Source organism: Labrus mixtus, chromosome 14 (assembly GCF_963584025.1).
Source record: "Labrus mixtus chromosome 14, fLabMix1.1, whole genome shotgun sequence".
Classification (NCBI taxonomy): Eukaryota; Metazoa; Chordata; class Actinopteri; order Labriformes; family Labridae; genus Labrus; species Labrus mixtus.
In genome coordinates this window covers 22,840,040-22,866,544 of record NC_083625.1, presented here as the reverse complement: position 1 = coordinate 22,866,544, position 26,505 = coordinate 22,840,040, and the positions used below count along the sequence as shown (strand labels likewise).

Genomic DNA, 26,505 nt, shown 5'->3' with positions numbered 1-26,505 from the left:
AACTGTAATGTGCTGCACCGTATGGCGGTGTACATTTAGCAAAGCAGCAGGACATTTTAAACAATTAAAGCATTTGAGCGTCCAGAATCGAGCTTTGCATCAAAGGATAATGGCCGCCATGTGGATATTCCTACGTGTGATTCTGCCGTAAACACAACGCACCCTGATGTGTGCGAATAATCAGTAACCCTGAAGTTCAACCAGCAGCGTTTGAACTGCAAGGTCCTCCAGTTCACAGGATCACAAGACGGTGAGACTTGAAAGACTTGAAAGGTCAGAGAGGCCCGCGGGGTCGCAGCTTAACAGATGTCACCTTGACCTGCAGCGTTGTTGTCGTTCAGCTCCGTTCAGCGCTGTCATCACTCCGACCGGAGGCGTGCGACTGATTTGCAGAGGGTCTGGGGCCTCCCGGGCCGCTCTCGCTGTGCTCGTCCTGTCACCTTAAAGAGGTGGAAAATCCTCTGGCCTAAAGGTGCGTGCGTTCACCCCTGCGGCATCTGTCGGGATATTTTCAGAGCAACACGCCCCAGCTGTGGCCGCGGCTCTCGTCTGCATGTCTTCTACTTGCCGGGTTTCTCGCCAGCATTGCTAAGCAAAACATTGACTCCGAGCAGATGGCACAGTGAACTGCCCCCCCCCCCCAGCCACACACGTACATCAAATCTGGAAGATGTTTTGTTTGCTTTGAGATGCTGCCTCTCTCTTTCCCAGAAACGGGCGATTAGCAGCTTGTTGCTCCCCCCTCTCTCACATTTCTGCTCTTCCCTTTGCTCTCCCCTCCTGAGCTGACACTCGGGCGACGTTCTGCCTCGCCATGGTTACTGCAGGCATCGTCCTCTCCTGATTTCTCGGTCCAATCTGAACTTGTCCGCCGCGCCACCGCAGAACTTTTATACACAAACAGTGAGATGTCTACGGTGCCGCTCGGTGGGAAGTGCCTCTCCAAAATAGAAGCTGTTGGATTATCACCTGCGTGTGTGTATGTCTGGCCTGCAGAGTTTGTCCCTGTTAACAAGATGTGGACGGTGTTTTGTCCTGCATCTGTACAAACATCCAACAAAACCCTGTTTTTACACTTCAGCTTCACTTGATTCACCGGGCCATCACAACGACTACAGGCAGAAATATGTGAACACTTCAACACACTTTAATGTATCACATAAGACTTTATCAGAACCAGCGGATGTGTCTTTAAATTAACATGAAAACATCATCACTACTTTAAATAAGGGCTGTCAGATTTAAAAAAAAAAAACATGTATCACGATGAATTGCTAAATTTAAATATAGTTCATCACGATTAATCTACGGTGGCTGGGAAGTGCAAAACAAACACTTTTACAAAATGTGAGACACACTTACTTTTTATAAAACACATTTACAAGATGTGAAACACTTTTACCACTCCCCAAAGAAATGTACAAACGGCAGAATCTTGACAGAGAGGGAATGTACCAAATGCAGGAAGTGACCCGGAAGTGATTGAGTGAGGGGTTTGTTTTGGTGGAGAGACTCGCAAACAGTGATATGGAATGATACGTAGTTTATGGTGATGGAAAGATGTTCCGCTCATTTGAGCCCGATTAGTCAGTTTTGCTTTTCATATGGACGGGCTCTCAAACTTTTAAAGAATACAGATGAGACGGAAGGACCAGAGATTCACATCCGGGTTGCTTCCTGCATTTGGTACATTCCCTTTCCGTCAAGATTCTGTCGTTTGTAAATTTGTTTGGGGACTGGTAAAACTGTTTCACATCTTGTAAATTTGTTTTGCACTTCTCAGCTACTGTAGTGATCGCATTTTTTATTCCATGTTTGAAATTAAAAAATATAAAAATTATTTTGCATTTGTAAATAAAAATTGTTAGGCTTTTATTTTGAAATTTTGTACTGTTTTCATTCATTTTTTGACCCTGATGGCAATGTCCGGGTGTGACACAATCTTTTAAAACAATGTATTGATACACTGATGCAAACCTGCATAAACAGCGCTCATGTCAGCGTCTGTGCATGCTAGGCTGCTTCCCCTCAGGGCGAGCACAAGCCGCGCTCCTGCACGACTGCTCCTGCTATTCCAGAATGCAAAGCGTCTCAAGGCGTTCATATTGGGGCGGCACATCTCTCACTTGTCACTTCAAAGGGAGCGTGTGGGGGTCAGGGTTTCATCAGACTGTCGTCGGTGCTCGGCGCAGACGTTTTGAGAAAAATGCTGCCCTAAAAATAGAACGCCGTGTCATGCTCATAAAGCGAGACAGAGCCCAGATGATAGCGCTCCATGCCAAATGGCTGTCATTAAAATACCTCCATCCCAACCGGTTAGGAGACACCTTCAGCTGGCTGCAAGCGTGGAGGAGAGGACACCAACCATCCATTATCCATACCGCTTATCACGGGGGGGCTGGAGCCGATCCCAGCTGTCATTGGGCGAGAGGCGGGGTTACATCCTGGACTGGTCGATCACAGAGCCAACATACAGAGAAAAACAACCAGGCACACCTATGAGACATTTAGAGTCTCCAATTAAGCTAACGAGCATGAGGGAGTGAGGGAGGAAGCCCCAGTACCCAGCATGCACCAGGAGAACATGCAAACTGCACACAGAGAGGCTCTGCATCACTGGCAGCCCACATCTGTTTGGATGATGTGAAAGCTTTGCACAAGTTTAGAATGTCATAATATTCAACAGTCATCCCTCATACTGATGTTTTTTTACTGGTGTTCCTTACAGACACACAAGGTAGCTTTGAGGTACTCGTGATCTCTTCATAAGATCTGCTTCCTTCCTTTCTAACACCTGGACTCTGTGATATGATTTGTATGGTGAAGTTAAAGAACTAGAGCTACTTGGTAGTTAGAGGTGGGGGGGGGGAGGGGGGCACTGGAATCGATACAGTTATTGCAATATTTTTCATGGCAATCGATGTTTTTATTATTTAAATATCAAATGTGTTTTTTTTAGTTTTAAATTCCTGAAGGGGTTGCACAATTAATTTAGAAAAAGTTGCATTGTTAAAAATTCCTGCAGGTGTTCAGTCGTCCGTTCGTGTTAGTGTTCAGTCAAATTCCATTAGACTGAAATTCTAAGAGTTCAGATTGTGAGGTGCGTTCAGCCTCTTCCAGGGTTTAACTTTGATCACAGTGTCGGTCAGTCTGTAGGCTCGACTCCCTTCGTGTAGAAATGAAAAGACAGAAGTGAGAGGAAGAGACTGAGAATGTTTTATTTGTCAAAACTGTTCTTGATTTAGTTTGAGGACAAAATATGCGATTAAAGAAGTTCAATCACAATTAAAACCTCAATAATATCGAATCATGACTCAAGTATCGTGATGATATGGTGCCATGGGACTCTGGTGATTCCAGCCCCTACAGGTCGTGGTGCGCTTTGAAATAATAATTCAGCGTTGACTTCATGTTTCAGAAAACAATTAAACCCTTCCTGTCCTGCACTGTTTCAAAAACTCTGAGCTCTGAAGCTAAATGCTCAGCTGTCTGTATACAGAGACAGAAGGAAGAGTCTGCATCAGATGTAAAGTCATCATTGAAGCTTGGAACAACAGCTGATTTTGTAGACATGAACGTTGGGGTGTTGGTCGGAGGCATTTTAAAGGTGAAAGAAAACAGGACCTCCATGGAGACTGGAGTACAAGTCGTCTGTGAAACACGATGTCCATGTTGAGTTATCGCTTTAACCCTGGACCGAGGGCTTCCCAAAACCTCCAAACAAACACTTTCACATCAAGCAGGAGAAGAAGGTTCATCCACTCTGTGTCCACGTGTGTCAGTCAGTCATTTAATGAGACACGATGGACGTCGTCCCATTGTGTTTGTGCGAGACACAAAAGTTTCGGCTCAAATTGTCCAGATTTGATGAAGTGGGACGAGGACATGTTGCTCCACTGAGTTACCCATCTTCCATGAATCCATGTTAAAGTGCATGATATCATGATGATCATAGGTGTGTGTGTGTGTGTGTGTGTGTGTGTGTGTGTGTGTGTGTGTGTGTGTGTGTGTGTGTGTGTGTGTGTGTGTGTGTGTGTGTGTGTGTGTGTGTGTGTGTGTGTGTGTGTGTGTGTGTGTGTGTGTGTGTGTGTGTGTGTGTGTGTGTGTGTGTGTGTGTGTGTGTGTGTGTGTGTGTGTGTGTGTGTGTGTGTGTTGCAGCCTGAGGTGACATGAGGGGTGACAGATCTGAAGGGTTGCAGACTTTATTCAAAGAGAAAATGTTCCGTCTTCACTTTCATCTTTACTGCTCATTCTTTACTCCTCTAGCCTGTAGAAATGAAGATGTTTTTTTCTCCACATGGGGACGGCGGATCTGATCATAAGACGAGTGCTAAATGGGCCTGAAGTCACGGCTGTACCATATAGCTGCCTGTCCCTGATGAATGAGGCGTTTATAGGGCACTAACTTATTATTACTGCAGTATTAGTCCTTTGATCTCCCAGCAGTTTGAACCCTGGAGATTTTTTCAGATGGGGAGGCTTGTCAAAATAGCTTTGCAGATGGGATCGGGCCTGGTCTTGCCCCGGTTATGAGAGGAGGAGGAGGAGGAGGCCTGGAGGTGTACAGAGGCAGCAGTGTGCAGGAAAGCCTCACTTCAGAGGCATCGTAGTGTCGCCTGATGAACCTTTGGTCCCCAGTGTTTTAATGCATCAAAGAAATCAAATACTTGTTTGTAATTTGAAGTGTTTTTGTAGGTTTTGTCAGCGTTTGTCTACCTCACTTTGGTCTTTGCAGACTGCTTCAGAAAGTCAGGGTGCTGCCCGTGAAATCTCAGCAAGAACATTACTCTGTTGATGACAGAATCAACTGGTAAGCGTTGTCAGAGGCGCTGCTTATTAACAGACAAGGCAGGCAACTGCTTGGGGCCCCAGACCAGTAGGTGGCCCCAAAGCAGCGGCTTAAAATGTGAAAATTTGGCAATGACGGTAGGGAAACTTCCCGAAGGGGGCCCCATCTGACAGCACTCATTCTTGTTGCCCTGCTGAATGTCGTTTCACTACACTGAGCGTTGTAGTGAAACATGAAGAGAAGAGAGGAAGGGAACAGAGAGCGTCAGAGCGTCTGAGAGGTGAAAGGGTTTCTTCGGAGGAGTGGCAGGTAAGGCCACAGGGCGACCCGCATGAGTCTCGTCTGTCTGGTCCTCCAAGGTCAGGTCTACCAGGTCAGAAACAGGACTGTTGACAGGAAGATTTGTTGCTTACATTTCACTCTCTCTCCTCCCGCTTTTTTGATGTCACCCCCCCCCCCCCCCCCCCCCCCACACTCCTGTTTACCTGCCTGAATCTCTTCCCACCCTCCCATCCTCCATCCCTTCATCTGGCACATCCCAGCTCCCATTGTGCACTCCGAGCCGCTGGCCCTCTTTAAGATCGGCATTAGAATGTCGGTTTTTATACCGCAGCAAGTGGAGGCATGTAGACGCTCTTTTGAACTGCTCCGCAAACAGATGGAGGTTTTTTTTTTCACGCTGCCTTTATGAGATTAAGTGAAACGTTCCCATAAAAAAAGCCGTTTCCCCAGAGCCCCTTCACCCTCCAGTGTCTCACTGTCTTATTCTCTGACTCTCTTCTTTTATTTTGTGTGCTGGCCTCAGGCCTGGGCAAGGGGTTCACAGGTTTGTGTTTCCAATAACTACTTCCCCAGGCGAGCAGGTGAGCGCGCCCGAGCATCTCCCAGCGTTTAGAGCGCGCCGGCAGACCGCTCCTGTGAGTGGGACTCTGCAGGCACAGGGAGGGAGTTTTTGTTTCTCCTCTGCAGAATGAACCTGTTTAACTCTGACTCAGGTAGGTTAGTGCCAAGTGCCCCCCCCCCCATCCACCCACCTCCCCTCCTCCATCTTTTAACAGGAGTTTGACAAAACAGATTCACAGGGCAGACAGTGTGGCTCTGCAGTCATTCATTTGAAAACAGTGAGAGTATTTAGACTCTGGTTTACAAAGGTTAAACTCCTAATAGCTCTTAAGCATGGATACATGCATGCTTTGAATGAATACTTACCAAGGTGTTCTGTTTTAAAGCGCAGGTGGCCCCTCGCGATGAAATGCTAGAATTTTAGTGATTCCTTAACTTCACTTTAGCGCCATCATCTGGTCAAATCTTTGTCCAATACTTTGATTTATGAACGAATGACCTCTCTATCACCCTGAGCTACTCTTTGTCTTGAGTGCTTTTTGGTTTACTTTGCATGCTAAACAACGCTGATAAACGACATCAACATCACTTCCATTAGCGCTGTCACTGATAGACTGTTAGCACGCTGACGTTAGATTAAATTCCTCATCAAATCCTTCAGCAGAAAGAAGAGAAGAGATCCTTTAAAAAATCCCATAATACTTTATTTCAAATCATATAACTGAATGTCCTTAAGCCAGGAATATACATTATACCCCAACCCCCCCCCCTTAAAAATCTTATTGGCCACCCCAAAATCCTTATACGCAGCTCTTTGTTTTCAGCGTGCAGATGTTTGTCTGCAGTTTTTGAAATACTTGAAGTTGAACTGGTATCAACTGAGAGCGCCGTGAGCGCAGCAACAGCTGACTGAGGGCGTAGAGCGCTAAAGAAACTGAACTACATCGGTGTTGGATTGTAAATGGACGCCGCCAGTGCACACAGGGTCTTATAATGCTGAACCACTTATCAAACTGTGAAATCGTACCAAAGCAAATCAGCCAAGAACATTAACAACTTAAGTATAACTTTGGTATCACCGATTCGTGGTATTCGTTTACTTAACGAACGCCTCAGGAAGTGCGCCCCCCCCCCCCTCAGCCAGAGTCTGATCTTACTTTTCTTTTATTATGACCTGCTGGGAATTTCAACGCCTTGAGGTGTGAAGCAGGAGCTGTAAAATCAGTTTTTTTCACTGCTTGTAAATAGCTTCCATAAATGTCAAAGATGTGTTAGGTCTCATTTTCATAAACAAACGTCCCGTTGACGCAGCTGACATGTGAGCTGCGTTGACCTACTGAAGCGGTGCAATGACAGGAAGCCCTCGCACTCATCGTAGTATTTGTGTTATTTCATACGTGTGCAGATTTCCCTCATTTAACGACGGCGTGTGTGTTCAGTTGTCACTCTGCTGGCCCAGTGTGTGTGTGTGTGTGTGTGTGTGTGTGTGTGTGTGTGTGTGTGTGTGTGTGTTTGCTCTGCAGAAAGACACGGCTCACCGCTCGCTCCGTTCCAAGAATGAATTCCTGGAGGCTTACAAGAGCTGTTGAATGAGATGGAGGGCTCAGGGCAGGAATGATGGGAGGGGACGGAGAAGAGGGAGGCTGCCCCGCTCTGTAGGAGGGTTGTCAGGCTCTCACTTACAGGCCTGATTAAATAACAGGATGCTTTATGAAAACAAGAACATTATCTGCCTCTTAAAAGCCCGGGAAAGGCCCTCTAATTGGCTTCCCTTGAGCCTCTGTGTTGCCGCCGCTCGACGAGAGAAAAGATCCTCTCCGGAGCTGCAGCCACAAACTGAGTGAAGTGCACAAACTTTCTCTGGCTGCAGCAGATCTGCTCTGATCAGTCCAACAGGAATGTATCAACTCACTGATACCGAGCCTATGAAGGTCTTTCCACTCAGAGGAGGATTCTTCACGACCCAATCTCTTGATTGAGTGTTATATAAACAATAAAGAGATAGTGGCTCCTCTGTGGGATCTATTTAAAAACTTTCACAAACTTTCTCCAGATGTTTGCAGACGTGAGATGAAAGCGTCAGAGTCTGGTATGTTTGTGTTCGCTGTGAGATCAAAAGAGTCCAAACATCCAGGGATCAAACTCTCTCTCTCTTTGCATCGCTTTCCCTGCCATTAAAACGACGTGGTTGACTTAATTACACGTATTACAGCAAGGAGCCGCCGTCATTAAAGTATATGGAGGTGTAGTTACTGCTTTAATTCATTTAAGAACTATTTTGCATGTTTACACAGCTTTAGGTAAACGTAGGGATTGTTCGGTGTAGGGGGAGTCGGTCGCATGTTTATGAAATATAGGAGTATATCTTATCACTAGAGGTGAACACACACACACACACACACACACACATCCATGCTGAAACGTTCCTTTTTGAGAAGCTGTCCCAGGAGTCGTTTAACATACCACAGTATTTATTTTAACAATCAGCCATAAAACTCTATGAATGATAAAGTGACCTTACTATATGATCATTAAGGAAACATGTTATGTTGAAGTGCTGGCTTCTCTGACAACAATGCAGCAGCCAGTATGTCCTCCTTCTAACTAAGATCTAAGATTCTGGTCCTGAATGATCTGGATTTGTTTGGACCAGAGAAGGTAGGCGCTTTTAAGACACCCCCACACGGCCGTTTTGGACGCCCCTCAGTTTGTCAGATATGAGAGCAGTTATCAGGTCAACAGGTGTTGCAGTGATTGAAGTGGGCAAGAGAAGTGGTTCAGATAGAAGTGATTGTACCCGACCTAAAAAGTCTCTGCATGTTTCTAATAAGCTCCACGAGCAGAAACGTGCTCAAACTAGGATCAATATTGGAGATGCTTTTAAAAAATGGAGAGAGGTTAGAACACAGAAAGGTTTACAGACCGTTGCAGAGCTGGATAAACACTGAAGCTTCAGTGTTCACCACATGGTGACCTGTGTGAGCATCAACTCTAGAGAGGAGGGGGGGAGACAGCTCTCTATAATGATTAGAATTTAGACTGCAGTACCCATTTTAAACACCAGGTGTCAGAGTTACATACTGCTCCTTTAACCTCCATATTAAAAGTTTCAGCTCTAATGTATATTATCTATAATAACATCGTATAGTTTTGGTATTGCCTTTTCTTCATGTGATAATATAACTGGTGTAGGTTAGAGTATATTACAGCCAGTGAAGCTAAGGATGCTAGCTCTTGGTTGGTTGAATGAAACCCGTCTGACCCTCATTGGATTAAAGGACTTTATGGCTTTTTGTTTATTTCCTGTTTCCTTTCACTCTTCTTATTTTCTTTTTATTATTTATTTCAAAATCTGAGGAAGGAGAGAAGTAGCTGCACAAAAATCCAAACACAACGGTTGTGGTTTAACGAGGTACTTAAGTTGTCATTCCAACACTTTGTCTCATGTCGGATTAAAGAGACAAGATGTAACGTGCAAAATCCTGAGTTTAGGAGGAGCTGGAGGGAAGGTATTATTTATCCAATTATCTTTGAACAGATCAATGTGACCTGATATCCCTTCCACGAGTCATACGCCACACCAGACTCCCCTTCTCCGGGCTCAACGCTTATGTTTAGGATATTTAGGAGGTGTCTGAGAGTACTTTTCCCAAGATGAGGAATATGCTAACTTTTAGTTTGCGTCAATTTTGGCGCCCCCTGTGGACAAAGTGGCATCATCTCATGTTGCTTAAAGGTAGAGTCACTAAAGTGAAGCTGCTCCATCTTCCCTTCTGGGCCTCCATACATGTGTGGTGGTGACTGTGTCTGCAGAGACTCTGTCCTCTGACTGGATTTTACTGTTCTGCTTTGTTCTGGTTGACACGGGACGTTTCTGGGCGGAGCTGGTGTGTTTCCTCCAGCCAATGACAGCGCAGCAGGTGAGTTTAGGAGAGGATACAATTCAGTGATTGGACATGATTCAAACCGGTGAATATTGCAGATATTAGATACGTAGCAGCAAAGAAGAGAAAATATAATCAGAGTGAGAAGAAACACCAAGTGGATAAAGCTCGTTCTAAAACCAGGGTGAACCTTGTGTTGGCTTTTACCCGTGGACGTGGAGTTGGTCTACTTCCTGTTGGACAGGCAGGTGACAAACACCGGCTGTTAGCTTGTGCTAGCGTGCTACATTATTAGCTTTACTATTACAACAAATGTAATATTCTGAGGTAGCTAGCAGTGTAGCTACAAGCAGTAAACATACATGCTAACCCTGCAGTGGGCGTGAGCTTCTGGGGGTGATGAGCCCAGGAGGAGGGGCCAGTTTGAATGTTTACAAACTGCAGCTAACATTACTGACTCCACCTTTAATATGTGTGAGTGGTGTTTTCTGATAAAAACTCTCATCCTGATATCTTTGAACTGTCAAACATATCACATGTGAATCTTTTCCGCGGTGTAAAGGCCCTGCTGGTGGAAACTGCTCCGTCTCACACGGACCAGGTGGCAGCAGTAACAGACTTTAAAAAGACCTACTGTAAATAGAAACAATCTTCTTCCTGACCGTCTCGTTTGACTTTTCTTGGCATCAGTATTCATTTCAGTCGGTTCCATAACCAGCTAAAAACTTCTTACAGGAGCTTTAATGACCGTTTACCCTCTAAGTGCCCGGGCATTCACTGGTCAGGTTTGCAGGGTGTATTTGGAGGTCAGATCGTGTGTGTGTGTGTGTGTGTGTGTGTGTGTGTGTGTGTGTGTGTGTGTGTGTGTGTGTGTGTGTGTGTGTGTGTGTGTGTGTGTGTGTGTGTGTGTGTGTGTGTGTGTGTGTGTGTGTGTGTGTGTGTGTGTGTGTGTGTGTGTGTGTGTGTGTGTGTGTGTGTGTGTGTGTGTGTGTGTGTGTGTGTGTGTGTGTGTGTGTGTGTGTGTGTGTGTGTGTGTGTGTGTGTGTGTGTGTGTGTGTGTGTGTGTGGTCGTGCCTCTCGGCTCCATCATCACGGCTGTCACCGGCTGCCACATCAGTCTCATCTGCCCCGCGGGCTGCCCGGCTCTTTGATGTTTGAGGATGTGTTTAGCGGGCGATAGTGTATCAGATGACTTCGGTCTTTCTCTGTCACCTTGTGCTTTGCATTTCAAATCTGTGACATGGTGCAGCCATGGCCCGGCTAACGAGAGAGAGAGAGAGAGAGGGAGGGGGGGAGAGAGAGGGAGAGGGAGAGAGAGACACTGTGTGTCTTCTACTGACTTTCTACCAGAAAGATTAGTTTCAAAACTTGTGTGTGTGTGTGTGTGTGTGTGTGTGTGTGTGTGTGTGTGTGTGTGTGCGCGTGTACTTGTCTGTGTGTGTGTGTGTGCGTGTACGTGTACTTGTCTGTGTGTGTGTGTGTGTGTGTGTGTGTGTGTGTGTGTGTGTGTCTCAGGATGAATAGAAGGTAGAATAAGAAGGAGGAGTGTGTGTGATTCAGGCCCAACCCCCTCAGGCTCAATACTTTACCTGAGAGCGTAGAATCTGCTCACCTGCCCTGACATGCCCACCCCGGCCCCTCTTGCCCCCCCACCTCCACTTCTTCATACATTGCTACACCACCACCCCCCCCCCCCCCCCCCCCCCCCCCCCCGCAGCCCCACATCAAAGTACCCCTGTGAGTAATGGATACCCAGCAGGGCCACGCCCGTACTCCAACGAACTCCATTTCTGCGCAGCCAGTGGCAGTCACACAGCACACACACACACACACACACACACAGCAATGATTTACACACAATTAGACTTAAATATACAGCATCAACACTAGATAAACAACAGTTCAAGTTAAACTGTGTGGCCCTGGTGTTTGTAATGTTTTCCTCCAAACTACAATTTTCAACATTTAGTGAAGTAGGTCAGACAAGATCTCAGAAACCGTCCTGTGTCTGGGTGAACACGTTCTGTGTGTCTTCATTAATTATTGTCATTATTGATATATATTTATATATGTGGGAGTTTGTCAATGTGAGCACATAAAGCGTGAGCTTTGTCCTGTGTCGTAAATGATTCAGGCGTACAGTGTACGCTGGGCTGAAGAAGAGCTCTGTGAATTTGTTTTTTGTGATGTCAGGATGTAAGAGGTACGTTTCATTTGGGGGGAAATAAAGTCCTGTAGCCTTTCGGTTGGGAGTCAGTAGTTTCCCAATCGAAAGGACAGGGGTTCAATCCCCATCTCCTGCAGCCACGTGTCCTTGGGCAAGAAACTTTCTGCCAATTTCCACATACTCCTTTTGCACGCTGCGGTCCATCAACGCCGTGCACTACGCTTCTGTTCGCTGCCACTCTAGTTGTTGATTCAGATTCCACTGCGAGCGACACGGTCGAGCAACAAGCAGCACCACTTCACTCTGCTCCGTTTCAAATACGCTGAAAGTCTATTTTTGACAGAGCACGCTGCAAGCACTCAAACTGGATAGAATAAAACGACCCGGACAGGAAGTCAGACTAAGAAACGCACAGAAAAAATAAAACACAATATACAGACTCATGATTGCATTACGTCAAAACAGGCACCAAAAAAACAACAAATCATCCTCAGAGAGACAAAGCAACATGTTGTTTGCAACTTTATTCTCCTGTGATCTTGTCGTTCTCCTGTGATGTGTGTATAGCTGCTCATGGCTGCACTCCTTGTAGAGTGGTCCCGCTGCTTTGTCGTCAGCGTATGAATGTGTATAAATGGGATGAGTTACTTCTGATGGACTCTTTACACAGCAGCCTCTACCATCAGTGTGTGAATGTGTAGGTGTGAATGTGTAGGTGTGAATGTGTAGGTGTGACCTGTGGTGTGAAAGCGTTTTGAGTCGTCAGAAGACTAGAAAAGAAATATACAAGCTCAAGTTCCTTTTTCTGTTTAAGTATCCTGCAGACTAAAACAGATGAGTAATTCTCAATTTCCCAAACGTCAACACAGACTGCCCCTCATTTAAATGCCACTTACCCCTCCCCCTCCCCTAACCCCTCTTTTTTACCAGCAGACCTCGCCCCGCTCCTCATTTAGACGTGCGGTGTGTCCCAGTGCCTCAGTTCGGGTTCCAGTGTGCCGGGCCAGTCAGGAGAAATGACAGAGCAGAGAGTCGGCCTCAGACCTGCAGGCCGGAGCTCTGTACTCTGTCATTAGTCACTTTACTGCAGCAGCACCACCAGCCTGCTGGCTCCTCCCCCTTCCTTCCCTTTCTCCCTTTCTTTACCTCCTTCACTCTCGCTCTTTATTCCCACAAATACCGGTATGATTCCATGTTGTAATGAACTCGTGTTCTGTGTGATGTGGACGCTCACAGAGAGAAGAGAGAGTAAATAAAGTTCTGTAGCACGTTTTAAAGATGCAGGGAGGGTCATCAGAGAGCAGCAGATGAACCATGAACAGATTTATTACACCAGTGTGTGATGGGCTGTAATTAATGGTGTCTGGTTTTTTTCTTCATGCTCATTAATTAGCCGAAGTTAAATTAAAATGTCTTACTTTCTGGCTGGAATAGACACCGCCATAAGTCTTAGAAAAGTAACTCTATAGGTGAGACCTCTGCAGGACGTCTTCCATTGTTGATCTGTGTTTACTGTGTCATGCTATAACGTAGCTGACACCGCTATCGCTATCCGGTTTACACTCTGTTTACCAAGTAAGGCTACCCTTGGGTTTACCTTACCCAAACTGGTCTACTTAGGACTGCTAAGTCACACTTTTTGATTTGGACACACGCTACACATTGAGCCAGGGACATGTCGATAAAAAAAAGGTATATTTAAAGCAACACATGGTCTGCATGCATTTCTACTATTCAAGCCATATTTCCAGATGAAAATCTTTCTGTATGAGAACATATTATCCCCCTCCTCCGCCTTTTCAAACAGTCCCCCTGTGGTCTAAATGAAACATCTGTGCTGTGCTCTGGTCAAAATATAACATGAATCAAGCACCAGAGGAGATTTGTGACCCTGTAGAAACCAGCTCTCTCAGAACGCTCCGTTTTGGTGTGTGAAACCCCCCCCCCCCCGAGTTTTCCTGGTAGACATCACTCCCTCGAATAAAAATGGCGGACCTGCATAAAAGTTCTGTTCTAGTCTGGGGGTGGAGTCCATGGGTGGAGATACCAGGGGAGGGGAGGGGATTTGTTTTTACCAGAATCCCACTGTGACATCACAAGGAGAGCATAATTTGAAACAAAGCATTTTGCTCTGTGTTGTAAGACTTATGCAGACCACAAACAAAGGACTGGATGAGTTTATTTCACATTGTGGGTCAGTAGACACTCAGGTTACCCAAATATATGTTCAGAAACACTGTACAAGTGGATTCTTCAGAATATGTCTCCTTTAATGCAAAGACTTCAAATCAGGAATCAGATGTTTAACACGTCACTGGGTCACATTTTGACTCCAGAAACAGTTCTGTAATCACAGATGTTTAACTATGCAGCAGAAGTTTCTCCGTCCGTGTGTCATATTGTCATCGCTGCTCTCTAGTTTCCTTTCTGTTATGTTGCAACATGTGACCAAACACTGAGACGTAAACAGGCGAGGCCATCATGTCGGTCGACGTGAAAAACCTTGGCTCGTCTCTGATGTGAAAAGAAGACGTCAGGGCAGCGTGCTTTGTTTCTGTCCTGTTGAGAACACGCTGTGATGCCAGGCCCGGCTCGCAGACCGCAACTTCTGCAGGGATGTAAACAAACAGCGAGGCCTGGCCCCGATCAGGCCAAGCTGCAGAGGGCAGATCGCTGTCTGAGATCTGTGCTTCATGCCAGATGAGCTGTGGCTAATACTGCAGTCTGCCAGGAGCTGCTCGTAGTGCAGTGGAACATAAAGGCATGGTCGGTCTGTTTGTGTGTCCCAGCTTCAGTAGGTGAAACAGTTTAAGTCACCATGAGTAGAATTTGTTTGTGTTCATAGCAGATTGAATTAGATTCTGACGGCAGCAGTATGTGTCTGTAGAAGCATGCTGCAGATTTCCAGTTAGACACTGATGGTGAGCGAGGAGGCAAAACGTCTCATCACGAGCTCTGTTTGTGTTTTGTCAGAGCTTTCATCCTCAGCGGTGTTCGTCGTTAACAGATGGAGTTTAATAAAGTTTGAATCAAAGGAGAACTCTTTGAATTTGGACTTTACAAATCAAAGTCCGTTTACAGTTCTTGTGCGATGCCGGCTGCAGTGCACATGTGACAAATGTGACAAATGTATTTTGTAGCTCCTTAGGGAAGTCTTATCAGGATCCTCAAGTGATGTCACTTGAATCAGCTTCAGTTGGATCTGAAGACTTGAAATATGTTTTTCAAACTGGGAAGGAGGAGTTACAAACAAGTGTTCCTACCTTACCGCTTTACCTGCTCTTCATGTCTGCTCAATGTCATCAGCTTGAGGCTACATTAGAGTTGCATTGTGGGTAATGTAGGCCCCCAGACTTTGATGCTGTTGAAGAATGCGTGACACCTGATATCTTGTGTAGAAATACATTTGGTGTCCTTTTTTTTTTAACTGTCTATCAAAAGTAATTTGGTGGCTGTGACTCAGTGGTAGATTTGGACTTCTCGTTGGAAGGCTGATGGTTCGATCCCGGCTCCTCCAGAACTGCGCTGATATAGCCGGCAGCAGTGTGCAAATGTGGCACTGTACACGTATCAGTGTTTGTGCCTCAAGTGGTCAGAAGACTAAAATAACGCGATATAAGTATTCCAAATTCCAAAACTAAACGTGGGCAAAGTTTCAGATCAAGAGGTAAACGTATCGTTGGAGTTTCTTATCGGAGTTCCCCGATATGAAACCAAGAGTTTCACCAGACGGCTTCAAGCCTCTACGTGAGCTGGTGAAACCTCTTACATAGACTCTCTTCTCCCAGCCCTGGAGTTTATCAGAACAATATACTCTGGTCTAAAAATACAGCCAGAAGAAGTTTTTAAATTCCACACATAGTGACATCTAAAAGGACATTTTAATTTGACTGAGTAAAAATAAACAAGTGGGACAAATAAAAGGAATGACATCTGAACCTCATTAAGCTGCTTCAGTGTCATGATGCTGGCTCACTCTCACTTAAATAGAACAAAGCTGTTGTTAATGTTACTGACGCCACATGTGCAAGTCTTGAAAACAAGTTCAATATAAGACTAGGTAATCATCTTTTTCCACGGGCTACTATATTTAAATTGAGCTTAATGTGAATTTTAAGGTCACATATTCTCCTCCTCATCAACCAGTTTAAATTAGTCTCAGAGCTCCTCAAAACATGTGTGTGAAGTTTCTTGTTCTAAATCCACTCTGATCCTGTATTTGATCATGTCTATAAACTCCTCTATTTCAGCCCTGCTCAGAACAGGCTGTTTCTGTGTCTGTACCTTTAAATATGTAAATGAGCTGTGTCTGACCACGCCCCCTCTCTGGAAGGGCTCGGGTGTCTCTGGCTTTCTCACTCCATGTCATATTGTTTACGGTGAGAAGGCAGACTCAGAGGGCAGAACAAACACCTAGCTGTGGGAGTGTCACCCACCTGGGGGAGGGGCTACTGCCCTTTGTGATGTCATGAAGGGAAAATCTCCAAACGGCCTGTTTGAGCACACATTTTCTGAAAAGTGGAGCAGGCAGAAGACGGAGAGGATGAACTTTTCTCATCATTGGGGGGTTTGTAGACAGACTAGAGACACATATTAGTGTTAGAGATACATGTTGAAGTGGATTTAACATAATATGGGCCCTTTAAGAGTCACCTCTTATGTCCCCTAATGACGTGATGATGTAACTGTAACGCTCTCAGGTGTGTTCATGTGTGCGGCCTGCCGCTCCTCCTCAGCAGCCTTGTCTGCAATTCCGTCAGTTGGAACATGTCCCGTATTTTCCTACACCCTCTGTCACAACCCCGTCAGTGTTAAAAGTAGAAGCAGCCTGTTGTGGTATGTGTGTTGTTTGTTAGTCTTTCACTGATGACGTCTCTGATGTAGAACCGCAGTCATCTCCTACGCTGCCGTTGTTTTTCCCCAAATGCCAAATCATGTTTAATCATGTGTTAGGCTGCACAGCATGAGGATGGCTGTTTTCAAAACCACAGCCGTGATGTCTGATTCACATCCGACCAGAACAAAACACGGAGATGTGGAGGCTGTCGTGTTAGCGTCAGAGCTTTTCATAGCATCATTAAAGCTTAAAAATATCTCCCATTAATCATATCATGAGACTCAGCAGGCTCAGTCGAGGCGTAGGGTTTGGCGACCGCTCTGTGGTATTTCTACTACTAATACTGAGGGATAATAAGACCACAGCAGCACCAGTGGAGGAATATATCAGAACATATTCTTGAACTGAAGACGACTCTTTGAATCTCCACACGGCTTCAGCGTGTCTTTGTGCGTGTGTGAGCTGGACCGCAGAATCAGGCCTCCCTGCATTTATCCCCTCGATTAGAGGACGAACAGGCTCAGGGCTGCTGGGTAGGGAACTTTTGAACCCCAGGTAAAGCAAATTCCCACATGTCAAAGATCCAGCCTTTTTATTTTTTCTTCGTTCTGTGTGACCGCACCCCATTTAGGCCCATGCATGTACTACAATTACCGCTCTGAGGAGCAGGGGGAAGGCTGCAGCTACCAGAGCGGGAAGTCGGATCAAAGGAGGGGATATGTAAATGTTTTATTTGACCTCTTTCTGACCAGAGAAACGGACGATGGCCGTCTTTGTTTACCAGCGGCTTTTCTGTGGGACAATGTTTCCAACTATTAACTGGGCATGCTCAAACACAGCGACCCTGTCCTCTTTCCCGGTGGTTCTACAGGATATGCATTCTATTTGGCGCACCCAAGCGACCAATTAAACACTTCTACTACTCTCGTGTTCTGTGGGTCAGCTGGTAGAGTCGGTCGTCTCTCAACAGGAAGTTCAGGGGTTCGATCCCCAGCTCCTGCAGCCACTTGTCCGACGAGTCCTTGGGCAAGACACTTAACCCCAAGTTGCTCCCCCTGCTTCGATGGCGGCGTGTGAATGGATGAGTTAATACTGATGGACTCTTTACTCAGCAGCCTTTACCGTCAGGGTGTGAATGTGGAGGTGTGACCTGCGGTGAAAAAGCTAGAGACTAGAAAAGTGTGATCATAAGCTCAAGTCCATTTACCATTAATTTTCTAAGACCCACAGAAGTGTGCGTGCGTCTGGCGTGTTACTGGCGTGCGTGCATGTGTGTGTTTGTGTGTTCAGACTCCAATTGGAGCCTCTGCAGCAGGGCGGATTTTGGTGTTGGGCCTGCACAGGGTTGCTGGTCTTGGTCTGAACTTGGACTTGCCTTACAGGCCCCCTAGACTCTGTGAATGGAGGTCGGTGTGACTTGAGGTTCTTGGGGCGGGATCATCAATAATAAGCACAACGTCTCCTTTGACAGAGTCCTCGTCCCCTCCTGTCATTCTCGCAGATCTGCTTAGTCTCCACCCATCCAGTCTACTGGATTTGACGGCCGCTCCGTTAGCCGTAGCAGTCGTTTGTGTATCAGTGAGCTTTGAACTTGTGATCTGAGAGTGAGGGACTTCTGACATGTGGTGAATACAAAGGACATGTCATGCTCTGGCTCTCTCTCCTCTAACGTGTCAGAGAGAATCAACGCCGTCACCTGACACAAGACGTTTTTCATTAACTTGATTAATGGATCAGCTGAGTGATGCCTTCACCTGAATGTCTTTACACACACACTTCTGATGTGTGTTCACATGTGCTTGTGCGTTCCTGCCCTGCCCTGAAGGGGCAGAAATCTGTGTTTGGCGTGGAGTTTGACCCCGGTGATTAGGTGTTTAAACTCGTGTCTCCTCCTCATTAAGTGTTTGCAGACGCCGGATGCTTCGGCGCGGATGATGAGACGTTGATGGAAAGAGAGTGACAGGTTCTCTGCTGATGCCCAAGAAAGTATTTCTGCTTTAAAGAGCACGTCGATAACAAAAAAGTCAGCGTCAGGTCAGCAAGGAGGAGAGGAGCACATGAACACACCGTCCAATCACAGCGCAGTATGACTTCAGCTGATAGAAAAGAGCTCAGTCCGTATTATATTAAATAATATTACTGCAGGCAGATGAAATGGCGAGGACGCTGGAGGCGAGGACGATTGATTTTGGCATTGTAGAGACAGGACAGTGGACGGAACAGGAAACCAGGAGAGAGAGAGCGTGGGGAATGACATGCAGGAAAGGATCCGCAGGTCCGATCTGAACTCATGCCGCCCGCTCGGAGGACCACAGCCCCCGCACATCGGGCGCTACCTAACCACTGGGCCCATAACAAATAAGTTAAATACAAATACTGTATTTCAAACGTGAGATTGTTTTTGTTTTCCTTATTTTTTTGTGCAGTTTGTTCTTTGGAGGGGAGACATTTTGATAAAAGAACAAAGTGAGAGTCTTTGAACCACATTGTTCATGAAGTGTGTGTAAAAACCAACCGGGGTCACGATCAGAATCTTAAGAAGAGAAAAATGAAACCAGACGGTGAAACTGTGTGATGAACCTGCACTCAATAATCAAAAAATGAACTCAAAGCAATCAGACCAAAAATATATTTTTTTCTGACCTTTTTGCCTTTATGGGACAGGACGGGTGAAGAGAGACAGGAAGTGTTGGGAGGAGAGAGAGTGGGGACGACGACATGCAGCTAAGGGCAGAGGTCGGATTCAAACCCACGACTGTACAGTACATGGGGCTTGCGACATAACCGCTAGGCACCTTGTAATTGTTGTAATGATTTATATTGAACTGTTATGTGTGACCATTAGTCTCCACTTGTTTGAACCCTGAAGAAGCTGCACGCCGATACACGTTGGTGTATCTTTAAATAATTTGAGCCCGATGAATTAAAGGCATTTAATACTTTTCAAACTGTCCTGAGTGCCTGGATCATTTATACCGATGTTCTTTAAGTTTTCCTCCACTTGTATTTTTTGAAATGCTTTGAGGAATCCCAGAAGTGTTCCTGTTGTCTCTCTTTGTTTCTGTTTTTGTTCTCTCATTATTTGATGCTTCTTCTTGTTTCCAATCCCTCCAAAAGCACTTTGCATTTCATTTGATTTGTATGAAAGGTGCTTTACAAATCAAGCTTTATGGTTTGAAAGCTTGAAGTGTGCATGTGTCACACTTTGACATGGGCCAAAAGAAAATGTCTGATATCCAGGTGAGGTCCCACTCGTTATTTTTCCTTCAGTTTAGACTCAAAAAAAGATCCTTCTGTGTCTCTGTCTTGCCTCAAACATGAGAGAAATGTTCGGATCAGGCAGCAGCAGCAGCTCTGAAGTGAGAGTGCAGCTCTCAGAGTCAGGTGGAACAGAGGAGCCTCAGTGTATGACTGCCACCTAGTGGTGGGTTTAGAGACTGAGTGGACTGCTATGGTCTTCAGAAGTCAACTCTCCACTGATGAAGTTTCCTTTAAAGTGCCGTCGTGTGCGTGCGTGCGTACTTGTCTGTGTGTGTGTGTGGTCCCTGACTGACCTCTCTTCTGTTGTCTCTTCCAGGCTCGCATGGCTCTGGATAAAGGCGCTCAGGCTGTGATCTTTGACGTCAGTGATGATGCCAACGCTGCTGCCGAGGTGAGTTTCGAGCCGACAGATGATAAACGGTCGACGGTGAAATAAGCACTTCACTCACACTGCTGCGTCTTTGTCAGCTGCGAGAAACAGATTCGCTCCCTCGTCCGGTCGTGCTGGTGGAGGCCGAGGATGCCGAGGTGCTGATGGGATTGGTCAACAAGAACGAGGAGGCCAAAGTTCTCATCGAGATCCTGGTGGAGCCGTTGAGATGGGTGAGCACTGAAACACAGTTCATTTTTTTTCAACCCGTCCTGTGTTTGGCAGGAAGAAGAAGAAGAGGAAGGACCCCCTCTGTGAAACAGCAGGACACAGTCATGTGAAAGCTTGTGTGCAGTCACAAATACATCACGATGGATCCATGTGGACTGGATTCTTAGATGCAAATAGACCACCCGGTGTTTACAGGACTTGTTCCCCTCTCGTCGGCTTCATGCAGCCCTGCAAAAAAACAACTTATGAAACCTCGTATGGAGGAGAAATAAATGAGTAGGAAACTGACCAAACTTAAAAATGGATTACTCTCATTGTTGCGAGGCCTGAATCAGTTCACTGAAAGATCCTAAAATCAAGCTAAGCTAACATTAGCTTGTCTTTGGTCGTCCTGAACAGAACTTGTCTGTTTTGTGTTTGAATGTTCTTCCCTTTGATTTATTGTTTAATTACAGTCTGAGAATGTTTGATTTAATGAACACTGATCGCTCACATCCAGCTAGCTCTGACTGACCCTCAGCTGCACAGTTTTATATTATAACATGAGAATCCACCTGATTTAGATCCTCTTTGAAACTTTCCTTTGTTATTATAGATCTTACTTTAACTTAAGATTTCATATAATCCATATTTTTTAATATTTATCTTTATGTCAATGATTTGGAGAAGAAGGAACAATTTTTTGGGGTGGCCAAAGTAGCTGAGTCTGTAGTGACTTGGATTCAGATCCAGAGATCACCGGTTTTAGTCCCGGTGCGTACCAAAGTATGGAAGTTGGTCCGGTAGCTGGAGAGGTGCCGGGTCACATTCTGAGCTCTGCTGAAGTTCCCTTGAGCAAAATACCGACCGCCAACTGCCCGTTTCAGTCTGTTTTTGAATCTGTTTTTCTGGGTCAAATCATTTTCAATCTTTGCTCTTTTTTGTGTCATCTTCTCTTTCAGCCACATTATGATGTGGGTATCCTGCTCACCATCGTCCTCGCTATCCTGACCATCGTGCTGATCTTCGCTTTCCGTTACAAGTGCAAGTCCAACAGAACCTGGGTGAGTCCCAACAGAGACAACTCAGAGCCTGACTCACTAAAGGATCGCGCTGCTCGTGCGGCCGCCGAACCAGCGCGAAGGAGAGAAAAAGATAGCGTGCAGTCCACAGAGCATGTGCAAAGGGTGAAATGCATGAAAACTGTAAAGCTGACAATGTTTGCATGAAGTTAAATTTGAGAAATTCAAAAATTCAGTGCAAAATTCCCCCCCTTCCTGCAAATATGCCTCGATTTAAATATCTAATTCTAAAGACCAGCGCTGATTGCCACAGGCACAGTGGTGTTATCCAACACCATTGAGTCCTGTGTATTCAATAAGCACAATATCTCTCTTTTCTCTCTTTTCATCAATTAAACACAAAATGAATGATCTGTTAAAGCCTGTAAATATGACTTTTAATAACATAACCAGGACTTTAATCAGTCGAGACTGTCAGTTGAGGATGTGAGTTTGTTTTTGTTGTTTTTGCTCCGTTCAGAGAGTACGCTTTGTTCTAAACAGTGAAACACATTTAGCATGTTTCAAGGCATCTGGCATCGTTTTTAAAAAGGTGATCACACATCCGACTATCTCAAGAAGTAGGTGTGAAGGACATAAAACTTTTACATCAAAAGGAGAAAACCCTGCACACTACTATTGCTCTGCATCACCAATTTATGAGAAGAAATCACAACTTTTCGGACCTGAAACAGTTTCCCCTCCCGTCCTCGCTCGTCCTCTTCATGTTCTCCGTCAGCTTAAAGCTCAGCTCGCTCAGAGTAACGCTGCAGACGGCTTTCCTCCACATTCAGACGCAAAACAAGAACTAACTGCACGGAGCAGGAGAACATTTCTGCATTGTTTGTGTCTGAATATCATGAGAGCTACATGCTTATGTGACGGTGCAGAGAGCGGGAGAAAATGATGCTCAATCTTTGGAGCTATCAGCAGCCGTTTGTTACTCTAACCTTTGTTTCCGATGCGTGCAGGACTCTGTCCATCAGCAGACCATGAGGGCCATTAGTCGCTTGGAGACAAAAACCTACAACTCTCAAGGCTGCTCCAGCTCTCAGCGCCACCGCGCGGCCTGGGGCTCGGCCAGCAGCTCCAACTCCAGCCCCGTCTGCGCCATCTGCCTGGAAGAGTTCCAGGACGGCCAGGTAGGAGGAGAGAGAGGAACACACTGCACTATGCTGAGTGAACTCTGCTTATCATATAATCCTCCTCACATCGACCTGTTTCTGATTCTCCTCACAGCATTTGAGGATCATCTCCTGTGCTCACGAGTTCCACAAAGACTGCGTGGACCCCTGGCTGCTGCAGCACCGCACCTGTCCCCTCTGCATGCACAACATCATGGGTGAGGAGAAGCATGTTTACAGTTAAGTTTGGATCTAATGCTTTATAATCAGACTTTTCTATGTTCTTCTACTTCACCCTCGTCCTACCAACAGGTGTTATTAAAGAGCATTTTCAGTGTTTCAGATTATTTCTTTCTTTGATGCTCTTCCATGAAATTGAAGTTTTACACATCTTCAGTATTGTGTTGAATCTTCTGACTTCTTCTTCTTTGGTCTTCAGGGACGGAGCGGCAGCAGCAGAGGAGCCGACTCCAGCAGAGTCCAGAGCACAGCCAGAGTTTTCTGCACGCTCCGACCTACAGCAGCCCCCGCAACCACCCCTTTCCCCAGCACGCCATCCCCTTCTCTTTGAGGCCGCATTACCCTCGAGGACCCTCTGGACCCTACCCCTCTCTGGCCCACTACACCAGCTCGTCTCCCAGAGACACACAGACTGTCCGTTTCCTCCCCAGCCGGCCGCTCGGCTCCAGCTGTGGGTACCACCTCCCTGCAGAGGGTCCTGGGAGGCCCCACAGGATCGGAGCTAACTGCAGGACTTCCCCCCACCACTACACCCCCCGGCGTAACTGCCACAACTATCGCTCCTCATGTCCAGCTCAGCGCATTGCGTCCAGCTCAAGACTGCCGAACTCTGCCTCCGCCACCCCGCAACCACGCGGGGCTCCTCCCCACAGCCGGCCGGACGAGGGCAGCTGCTCAGGGGGGAGCTACCACACAGAGCGCAGCGGGTACTTAGCTGACGGACCAGCAAGTGACTCAAGCTCAGGACCCTGTCACGGCTCCTCCAGTGACTCGGTTCTGAACTGTACTGACGTATCCCTGCAGGGGGTTTACGGCAGCTGGTCCACCTTCCGTAGCTCTCTGAGCAGTGACTACGATCCATTTGTGTATTACGGGCCCGGTCCTGGGCGAGCCCCCCGCAGGAACAGCTTGGAGGCCTGTACCCAGGCCCGGCCCAGGTCTCTGGATTCTGTGGTGAACAAAGCTGGATGCCCCGAGGAGCAGCCACAAACTGTGTTCAGCCACATCCACTACCACCGCCACAGACACCACCACTACGAGGAGGGGGAGCACAGCCAGGGCACGGGCAGGGGCTCAGACGAGGAGCAGGGAGCCGCCGCCGCCGCTGCTCCTCCTGCTCCTGCTGCTCCGGTCCTGGACAAAGACTCACCTGTGGGCCCTCCTAAGCACAGTCCCTGCCAGTGCCCAAAGCCAGACCCCACAGACAGGCCCAGTCCTGGGACAGACTGTCAGGACCATGACCCCAGCAGCCCCTCAGGACCTCCTGTCCTCATGTCCCCCATCCCCTTGCAGCTTCAGCCCCACTGCTGCCACCAGGGACACGCACACCCTCCTGCTCCTCTGGGGCGGGTAGGGGGCTGTGTGTTGGACGGCTCCTCTGTCCGCTACCACCAGAGTCTGGACCTTCAGGATGACCGTAGCATCCACATCCACTATGGTCAGGGTCCTGGTTTCTGCTGCCCCCCTCCTGAGCTACCCCCCGTCCTGCTCCCTGTGCCCCTCATACTGGACTCTGGAGGTATGGAGGACTGGCCTTGCTGTGCTGGGGCCCACGTTGTGTGGCAAAAGCGGGTGCAGCAGGCTCGCTCTGAGCCTCAGCTCCTGGGGCCGGGGCCCTCTATGGACAGACCCCCCTGCAGGTTTCACCACAGTCCTGCTAGTGAACGCAACACAGACATTTGTTTGTACTGCCAAACATTACACCACAATCAGGGTGGGTGTCTCACTCGTCTGTCTCTAAACACATGACGCCTCCTTTGGCTTATTGTTTTACTTTTACTGAAAGATTCTGATTGTACTTTTACGGGGTCGTCTGATTGGACAGAGGACGCTCAGGTGGTCTGACAGGGAAACAAATTTACAGTTTACCCAGATTTCCCCACAGATCACCTGAATGTCACCAAAAAGTTGAACCAGTATTTGGTCCTTGGACGATTTATTTGCCGTTTGCCTGAAAACGTTTGTTCTTCCTCAGTCTGTTTCTCGGCCCGTTGGTCTTATTTACAGCCGTGTTTTTGTGCTCGTAGGTCACAGTCATTCATTGGGGAAGCAAACAGTTTATTCTCAACAACATGAAGATAGAGAAAATGTAAACTTGAAGGTAGAGTCAGTAGTAGTTTTCATGCATCTTGTAAACACAACATTCAAACAGCACGCTCTCTGCAGGCTTAGCGTGCACGTTTATACTTTTACTGTTTGTACCTAAACTGCAAGCTACCTGAGAAAATGACACGTGTTGTAATGAAAAAGCCGATAGTTTAGCATATGTTTAGCTACACCAGACGAGTAAAAGCGACTGGGCCTTAAAATCGAGATGCGCTTTCATGTGAAGTTTTCAGTATTTTCTCACACCCATCCAGGAGAAGAAATGAAATGATTGCACATGCTCTTTGTTTTATTTTGAAGATAACCTGAGCTGTTTTTGTGTCCGCAGGATCAGAGGAGGAGTCTGGTGTGTGAAAACGTGTTTTTTTTATTTCATCCCCATCATCACGCTGCTACAGGAGCCAGAATGGACAAGCCTCTCATTGGCCGATCGCTCTCATGTCTTCCACGACTTTCTGTCAGAAAGATTTCCCAGCATCCCACAGGAGTCGCACTCAACACGCTGGAAGGTCCTTCGAGTTGAGCTTGGTTGAGTTCATCCCTCACCATCAAAACAATTCTGATCATATCAGGGGGAAATGTCGGGGAAACGCTGAGCCCTCCATAACTGTCCGGGAGTGGAAATGACTCAAAGGGGACGACGTGTTTTTCCAATAATCAGTGAAAGCAACAACATGATTAGAAGCTCCCCGCTCCTCTGTGACACCTCATGCATGGTCTTGAGTTTGGGTGCTGAGCCCACATGAAGTGAGACACCATCTTTGCATAGCCCCCCCTCCCCCCATCACACAATAACTTGATTTATCTCCGAGGTACTTAAAGCTTCATTTGATCTTCTCTCCAGCCTACCTCAGCTCAGATTTCTTAACGTGCCTCACACACGGAGGCTTTAAAGGTACTGCTGTAGTGACTTATTTTTATTTTCTTGTTTTTGCCACAACAATGTAGCTCCCATAAACTCCCCAAACACAGTTCAAGCTGTCCACAAGGAGAGAGAGAGAGGTTCAAGCTCAGCCCCTTGTCCAGCTGCTGAGTCTTGCATGGGCCTTGTATTCATTATTTCAAGAATGGCAGCTGTTTTCAACATGTGTGTGTGTTTGTGTTCAGGATCATCTCCTGCGTTTTTGTTGTTTTATTTTTAGTCACTTTTCTTCAATGAACCAGTTTGACTGAATTATGTGGTCATCATTACAAGCTATTGTATCGCTCTTGTCGTTTTCTTCACATGTTGGCGCGTCCTGATCAGTGAAGCGGCCTCACCCTGTGATCCATCACTACGTCCTATGATCCTCCTTTAGAGGATACTCAGTCCGTGCTCGCTGCCCTCCAGCACCTCCAGCTCTACAAGAATGCTCTACAGTGCAGAAATCAACATATAGTATAAAATACTATAAACTCTATGACGACTGGATCAAAGCCATGTTAGCTAGCTTTGAGTCTGTTTCCACAAACACACCTTTGAAAAAAGCTTGGTGTGAGTCGAGCCTGAGACGAATCTCAGGTACAATCAAACACTGGAAAACGGCAAAGATGAAATCAATCACAGTTAAAGTGTTGAGATTCTGGGTTGTATTTAATATGCATTACCTGTCCCTGCTTTTAGCCTTCAGCAC

The 26,505-nt window shown here is 46.5% G+C and overlaps 1 protein-coding gene across 3 annotated transcripts in view; it reads left to right on the top strand.

The window, feature by feature from the left end:
- Positions 1–26,099, top strand: part of LOC132988657 (E3 ubiquitin-protein ligase RNF43) — an 83,587-nt gene extending 57,488 nt beyond the window's left edge. For 2 of the 3 annotated variants that reach the window (XM_061056215.1, XM_061056214.1), the window contains exons 4-10: positions 20,098–20,172; positions 20,250–20,384; positions 21,324–21,425; positions 22,394–22,564; positions 22,662–22,785; positions 22,986–24,500; positions 25,221–26,099. In XM_061056215.1, coding sequence (XP_060912198.1) covers positions 20,098–20,172; positions 20,250–20,384; positions 21,324–21,425; positions 22,394–22,564; positions 22,662–22,785; positions 22,986–24,500; positions 25,221–25,246 — 2,148 coding nt within the window. In that variant the 3' untranslated portion in view covers positions 25,247–26,099. The remainder of the gene's footprint in view (positions 1–20,097; positions 20,173–20,249; positions 20,385–21,323; positions 21,426–22,393; positions 22,565–22,661; positions 22,786–22,985; positions 24,501–25,220) is intronic. The other variant, XM_061056216.1, reaches the window with a different exon arrangement.
- Positions 26,100–26,505: the final 406 nt, after the last annotated feature.